The sequence below is a fragment of the Grampus griseus genome (assembly GCF_964374135.1).
Source record: "Grampus griseus genome assembly, chromosome: 16".
Lineage (NCBI taxonomy): Eukaryota > Metazoa > Chordata > Mammalia > Artiodactyla > Delphinidae > Grampus > Grampus griseus.
The window spans coordinates 57,868,993-57,876,960 of record NC_139010.1 but is presented as its reverse complement, the minus strand read 5'-3'; the positions used below and the strand labels follow the sequence as shown (position 1 = coordinate 57,876,960).

General features: G+C 46.2%; 1 protein-coding gene across 2 annotated transcripts in view; it reads right to left on the bottom strand.

The window, feature by feature from the left end:
- Positions 1-211: 211 nt before the first annotated feature.
- CNNM1 (cyclin and CBS domain divalent metal cation transport mediator 1) overlaps positions 212-7,968 on the bottom strand; it is a gene marked incomplete at both ends in the record, with an annotated part of 46,590 nt that continues 38,833 nt past the window's right edge. For both annotated transcript variants that reach the window (XM_082674226.1, XM_082674227.1), the window contains 4 exons: positions 212-291; positions 1,322-1,423; positions 2,101-2,250; positions 2,404-2,587. In XM_082674226.1, the coding sequence (XP_082530352.1) occupies positions 212-291; positions 1,322-1,423; positions 2,101-2,250; positions 2,404-2,587 (516 nt within the window). The remainder of the gene's footprint in view (positions 292-1,321; positions 1,424-2,100; positions 2,251-2,403; positions 2,588-7,968) is intronic.

The window sequence follows — 7,968 nt, the reverse complement described above, 5'->3', positions numbered from 1 at the left end:
CCTCCTTCCGTTATGGCTACCGCAAGGCTCTGAGTCAAACTGGAGGAACGAGGGAAAATCTGCCAAACTGACAGCTAGGGGTGAAGAGGTGGTAAGGAAAGCGGAACGCTCTGTCACCTGTGGGAGGCCTTGGGGAGAAGCAGATGATGGGAGGACGGGTTCTCCCCAAAGCTCTGGAATCTCACGCACCCAGCGAACGCTGACTGCCCTGTCATGTGATGAGAGGGGTTAAGTTGGAGTTCTCCTCAGAGGTTCTCTCTCCATCTGGTGACCTCTTCCTTTTTTGACCACCTGAAAAACACAGCTTGTAAGGATCAATCTTTAAGACTGGGAGGACATTGATACTCTCTCGGTGGTCTAAGCTTTCTTCAAAACAGAAGCAGGAATGGAGACAAAGCCCTTGATAGTTTGTCAGAAGTAACCTGCATTGTCTCCTGGTGCTGACATCAGCATATTTACATCTTGAAGGATTAGGATGCACCTTCCACCTGAGATGACATCTCCAAAAAGCCGCACACCCAGGCTAGTGCCAATGGAATGGAGATTTCCTGGAGGGGACTGAGTGAAGCCCACACAATGCCTCAGGATCACGCCCCACCATCCCCAGCTCAGATGACTGCCAGACACCCTCTGAGAGAGGGCTGGTCTCATGGACTTTGATGTCCCTGAGCCAGGGGTGGTGGGTGTAGCTGGGAGCCACCCCCCCACACCGGGGACCTACATTCTCTAGATCAGAGGCAACCTTCCTTCTGCACTGGGGTACGTGGGGGTAATTATGTAACTGCCCTCAAGGATGGAAGGGCACTCTGTTCCCAGCTCCACTGTTTTTAGGAAGGAGTATTTTTCACCTTGTTCCCTCTGCCATGGACTTCTTTCCACGGAGGATATTGCTTTCCTTTTTATTGAGTGTCCCAAACACAAATTCTTTCCTTAAAGGACCAGATTGTAAATGTTTTAGGTTTTGCAGGCCATTTGGTCCCTGTTGCAACTACTCAACTCTGCCATTGTGGCCATCAATAACAAGGGGCTTCTATGATCCAGTAAGTCTTTATTTTTTACAGGAATGGGCGGGGGAGGGAGGTCAGGATTTGATCTGTGGCCATGGTTTGCAGACTCCTGTCCTAGATGACCACCAACTGAGTGGGACAGCTCCCCAAAGTATCAAAGGTGCAGTACTGCCTGAGCCCTATTATGGGTTTCCACAATTGTACCTCATTAGAGTTCCCAACAGGAGTCAATGGTTCCTCCTCCAGGAATAAGATCCTGTTTTTTGTACTAACCAGCTGGCGGGCCGTTTTCATCTGGGTGAAGAGCTACTCACTCAAGGTTCTCAGCAACTTCTGGCCCATGGTTTCCTCAAAGCTGCTGCTGCAGCGGCTGGTCTCTGTGTCCAGGTTGATATGACAACATTCACTATCTGATGCTGAGAGAAAGGAAAGAAGAAAGAACACAAGCCTTTCCCACCTACACACCCAGGGATCCAGGTAGGGTGTTTTGGTTGAGGTTCCTCAGCAAGCGAAAGTTCAAAACCAGCTTACTAGCTAGTCTCTGGAGCCCAAAGGAAGGGACGAACCTTAGTAAGAGTGATGCCTGACCTCAGTTTCCTAATGTGTAAATTAGGCCTAATAATAACTATTGATACCTAACATTTAGGGAGCATGGTACCAAGTACTATGATGTGCCCTCCTGTAAACGTGATCTCATTTATGCTCAGAGCTACTTCATGAGCTAGCCACTGTGATTTATATCTACTAATATAAGGAAACATATCTATTAAGATAAGGAAACCTAGTCTTAGGTTAAAGTAACTTGCAGAGCTCCTAAGTGGAGAAGCCAGGATCCGAATCCAGGTGGAAACCTAGCTAACAGTGTCCTACACACTGTTTTCCTAGGAGAATGGATTAAGATGGGTCTGACGCATGGTAGGTGCATAGTAAGCCTTAGTTTCCCTTCCCGGGTGGAATAAGGAGGTGGGAAGTTTTACATGGGGACAGGGGTCCCAGACTTCCCTCACATGGCTCACCCTGGGCCATCCCAGCACCTGGTGGCCTTGACCCCCACCCCCACCTGTTCCTGCAGGGCCCAGTTACCCTCCCTGACCTGCTCTCATGGGAACAGCTGCAGGAGACAGTGAGAGTTGCTGCGTGCTCTGCCCCTCGAAGTCTGTCATCTCCTCCTGGGTGAAGGCCATCTCCTGCATCCTCAGGTACATGACCTCACTGGGGCTTCTCAGCCCATCTGAACGGCTGCCTGGGGAGGACAGTGAGTGCGTCACCTCCCTGCTTTGTAGAAGACCTGAGGCCCCATGAGGACAAGATGGCAGCTCTGGGCAGGACTGAGGAGGAAGGTAGGGCCGTCCCTACCCCACGGTAGCCCGGCCCATCATCCTCCCAACTGACTTACACGGCAGGCTGTTCCTGTTGCTCAGGAGGGTGACGGCAGGGTCATCCTTGGGGGTCTGGGGTGTGCCCCGGGTCATGGGGGCCTTGGTGGAGTCTCCATCAGTGAAGGCCTCCACGTCGGGGGACTGAGGTGAGCTGTCCATGCGGCAGGCGGTGAGCGCATTCTGGTACTGCTGCCGTGTGATCTGGAAGGAAGGGGCGGAAGCTCAGGAGCAGCTGGGCAGAGCCCTCCCTGGATGTAGTCTGCCTCCCTGAGCTCACTAAGGTGCTTGGGAACGCCTGGCCTTGGTGGCCCGGGATCTATGATCTGAAGGCCTTACCCAAGTTGTACCAGCCCAGCAGTTAAGGGACAATGAGGGGACCCTTTTGCTTGTTTGCCACCAGAGCTCCCTCTGTTCATTTTCATTGGCTCTGGACTCTAGCACCTGGCGGAGCCAAGCCTTCTCCCGAGACCCAGGAGAGGATGGAGGGCATCTTCAGTTAGCAGGGTGGTTGCCCACTGAGAGGTTTAAAACACAGGCTTATACTGTTGCCAAGGACCCTCTTCCTAAAGGGCAGTCAGTGGGGACTCGGCAAGAGCAAGACCCCCAGCTTGTGTCAAGGGCTGAAATAAGAAACCTCCAAATGAAGAACATAAACTGGCAAAACCACCGATGAAGCCAATTTATTACTATTATTTTTTTCTGATGCCTTCCATAGTCATATAGGAATCCATCTGATAAATCCTTCATGAAATTAGTGCCAGGAATAAGCTCCTTTCTCTAGATGAATTATATACTTTCTTATACTGGATGAGAACTCAAATATCCACTAGGTTTCTCCTTTTTCCTTTTATGACCAGGAAGCTCACAAATAAATTTATTTACTTGCAGTAACAAACTCATTCCTGATAGCGTTTTCACAAAATTGGTTTGCAATTTCTTTTCAATTTTTTATTTAAAACATCGTTGGGTTATTTCTTTTGGGAAACCCTACATATTACTGAAAGTTCTACAAATATCCTAAAGAGATGGAACTGATGATTAGATTTTCAGACGCTGGTGAAAGCTCTAGTGCTAATGTTACCCAAGAGAGCTTGCTTTTGCAGACAGATGTTGGGACATGAGGATGGAAACTTCCAGCCATACAGTGCATTATGGCTCACAGAGCACTTAGGAATGTGTTGTCTCCTTTGGTCACAATGACTGCATGGGGTAGGCATGAGAGGTATCGTGATGCCCATTTTACAAATAAGAAAATGAGGTCCAGAAAGATGGGGGACTTGCCTAAGGTTTGACAGTTAGCAAGCCTTCAGAGTCCCAGCCATGTGATGTGTGTTCTGCCTGGGAAAGTGCTATTCATTCTTTGGGGCCAGGGAGATGGAAGATGGAAGTGGGAACTCCAAGTTCTCAGAGGGGAAACTCCAGGGTCTGATAATGGCACCCCTTGCAATCTGGGCATTTCACTTTAAAGGGCCTTTACTCTTGCTCTCCAGGGGAAATCATCTGAGCTCAGCTCTGTACACTGCAAACACACCTGGCTGCATTAGGCTGCCTTTCACATGCCCGCGGAGGCTGCCTTTCACAAAACTTTATGGGAGGTCCCCCCAAAACTGCTGTTTTTTTGGGGTCCATAGGCATCAGATGACTGAAGAGAAGCTGGCACATGGTCTGAGCCAAGGTTATCATCAAAACTCAATTTTCTAATGTGCCCATGGGTGTCTAAGGGTGAAGCTTTCTTCAGAGTCTTGCAGGTTCTCCTGGCTTGAACAGGAAAATTTCCTAAATGACACTTCATAAGCCCAACAAAGCACTTGATATTATTGTTTGGGTTCTTTTAACTAGTTAGTTTAGATTTGGTTTCCAGTTTAGTTAAAGAAGACCCTTCGCCTAGAAAATATGGTGTGAAACACACTGCCTATTCAAGACAAAGGCACTGCCCATTGGTTACCTGCTCTAGGCATCTCACAGCCTTGCTTTCACACTGCTTCCACTTTTTAAGCTAAAACAAATATCACAAATACCATGTCAATGTGTCACCTTGAAAGAAATTTGAGAAGGGACCTCTCTGGAAATGTATTCAGGGAATCTACCCAGCTGCACTTCTAGATTCAAGCATCACTTTTTGTCAGTTCCCTCCCCTTGTTCACCTATGAAGCCTTTTCTACGTACTACAGTACTGTCCAAGAGAAAAATAATGTGAGTCACATAGGTAAATTAAAATTCTCTAGTTGTCACATTTTTAAAAGGTAAAAACAAACATGTGAAATTAATTTTAATAATACATATATTTCATTTGACCCAATGTATCCAAAATCACTTCAACATGTCACCAATATAAAATAATTAATAAGGAATCTTACATTCATCTTTGTACCAAGTCTTTGGAATTCAATATGTATTGGGTTGGCCAAAAAGTTTGTTTGGTTTTAAGTGAGACTAAAAGACACATTTTTCATTTTCACGGAGAACTTTATTGAACAACGTATTCACTAAACGAATGAACTTTTTGGCCAAACCATTATTTTACATTTTACCAAACATCAATTTGGATGAGCCACATTTCATGCGCTCAACAGTCACATGTGGCAACTGGCTACTGTATCGGACAGTGATGGTCCAGCAGATCAACTAAACGGCTCTGCCCAGTTTTGATAATACAGCCTTGCATGGCCATAGAGTCCCACTGCTTGCCAGTCAGAACCACTGGTCCAGCTCAGCTCCTCTTTCACATTCCTTGAATGTGCCATGTTCGCTTGCCTTCCATACCCCTATTTATCAGTGTTCCCCACTCCTCGCTCTTGGCATTGCCTTCACTCTCCTCTTATTCCTTCCTAATTCTTAAAGGTCCAGTATATTCTCTAGACAAATTAGTGCTTAAAATAAAGTGCCATATGATTTTGTAATCAATTAGATACTACCCTGCACTGGTTACTGTCATTTGACTTATGTTTCTTCTCCCCAACTGTATTTCTTGAGTATTGGTCATGGTGCCCAGAACCAGCCTTAGTGCTCAACAAATACTTACTGATTGGCATTGAGGGAATCTAACCACTGTTCCAAAGACAATATGTTCTTATTCTTTTTTCATTGCTGTAGCTACAACCATTTCTTAACAATAGCTTGAGTTAAAGTTGCCTTATACTCTGGCCAGTTAAGAACTCAAGCATCCTCTAAATTACATAGGAAATGAAGACCTGTTTATCTTGAAACTAATAGGAGTTAAGGGTACCCTTTGGGACATTTTGACTTAGCAGTCGATGTGTCCAGAAGTTAACCTTTCAGCCAGTGTGATGTTTCCAATCATTTTATGATGTTCCGTTCACATTTTCAACTTTCAGGTGGTTTATTCATGCCTCAAAACACGATTCTGCAATTTAGAGATTCTGCCACCAGATGGTGATGGGGCATCTTGGCCATGGTTACCCAATTCTGTCTATATGACATCTGCCAAATATTCTTCATTTCAAAATGATACTTACAGAATACATTTAAAAAATTCATAAGGATTCTTTGGTACCTTCATAACTTATTAACTACTATTAATCATGGCTTTAATACCTTTCCCAGATACTCACTGGATACACCTTTCTATCTAATTTTATCTTGAACTCAAATTACTACTGGACTTAATGAACAGTTCTAGAACTTAGTCTGTTGGACAGGAAAAGCCCTTGCAGACAGTCACAGGGGCTTTGGCCAGTGAAATCACCCCTTGAGCTTCCTCAAAAACTCTCTAAATGTTAAAAAAAGGGGGGTTTGAGGAGGTGAGTAAAAGAGCAGCCTGAACATGGCCCTGAAAGTCCATTCAGTCAGGAGGAAAAAAATCTCAGCGTCAGTTTACTGTATCATCTTATTGATAACTTACATTAAAAAACAAAAGCGGGCTTCCCTGGTGGCGCAGTGGTTGAGAATCTGCCTGCTAATGCAGGGGACACGGGTTCAAGCCCTGGTCTGGGAAGATCCCACATGCCGCGGAGCAACTAGGCCCGTGAGCCACAACTACTGAGCCTGTGCGTCTGGAGCCTGTGCTCCGCAACAAGAGAGGCCACGACAGTGAGAGGCCCGCACACTGCAATGAAGAGTGGCCCCCGCTTGCCACAACTAGAGAAAGCCCTTGCACAGAAACGAAGACCCAACACAGTCAAAAATAAAAATAAATAAATTAAAAGAAGGCTCAACATTTAAACAAACAAACAAACAGAAAAAAGAGAAAATCAAACCCTTGTGTTAAACAAGAGCTTGAACTCACAATGCCCCCTTCCGTAGAACAAGCCATTGCAACTGAAGTTTTTAAGAGACTAGAGCCACAAGTTGAAAGAGGTTTCTGACTTATGCTTTAACTGTTTCTGTCCTCCCCTCAACTTCTACTTTTGACATGGAGTCTTCTCAATTTCAAAATATCTAGGTAGAACAACGGACCATGTGCTGTGATGCTCAGCTGCCCTAGTCACAGCAAGGTCCTCTGGCCTGAGAAAAAGGACGACACCTGCACCTGAGAATTGACCTCAGATTTGGAGTTCTTAACACCTCACTGGCTCACGTCAGGAAAGAGACTTCCCTTTGATGCTCCTTGTTATTTATAGAATGTTCCCTTTCCTTATGTTTTAGGGGTGGATATATGAGATCAACTGTAAGTTTTAGGAAAATCCTTACAGTCTTAGTGTCAGGTATTCATCCTAACACGTTCCTCTTGGAGGAGTTGCCCAGATCCATCTCCTGAAAGCGCTCTCCAGTCGATGCCCAGAGGTGTTTCAAAAAACTCTGGGCTCATTAAACACCACTCCTCAAAATCTCATTCACTTTTCTCCCCAAAGCCTCATATGGATTTTCTCAACTTAAGATATAAATGGTGTTATGGACTGAATGTTTGTGTCCCCTCCAAAATTCATATGCTGAAACCCTAACCCCCAAGGTGATGGCATTAGGAGGTGCGGGTAATTAGGTCATGAGGAGGGGGAGACTTCATGAATGGGATTAGTGTCCTTATAAGAAGAGAGCCTTCGGGCTTCCCTGGTGGCGCAGTGGTTGGGAGTCTGCCTGCCGATGCAGGGGACGCGGGTTCGTGCCCCGGTCCGGGAGGATCCCGCGTGCCGCGGGGCGGCTGGGCCCGTGGGCCATGGCCGCTGAGCCTGCGCATCCGGAGCCTGTGCTCCGTGACGGGAGGGGCCACAACAGTGAGAGGCCCGCATACTGCCAAAAAAAAAAAAAGAAGAGAGCCTTCTTCTTCTCTCTCTCCTCCCCGCCATATGAGGATACAAAGAGAAGACAACCATTTTCAAACCAAGAAGTGGGTTCTCACTAGACGAGACACCACCTGGATCTGCCAGCACCTTGAACTTGGAGATCCAGCCTCCAGAACTGTGAGAAATAAATGTTTGTGCTTTAAGCCACACAGTTGATGGTAATTGTTATAGCAGCCCAAATGGACTAAGACAAATGGAAAGACCCGAGAAGCAAACTTAGCAAAAATTCCCAATGCACTTAAAACAGAATCCAGACACCATACTCTGGCCTAAAGATGCCAGGCAACATTGCTGCCAGCACTCCATCCCCAACTCACATCGGCCTCGTCTTTGTACATAATG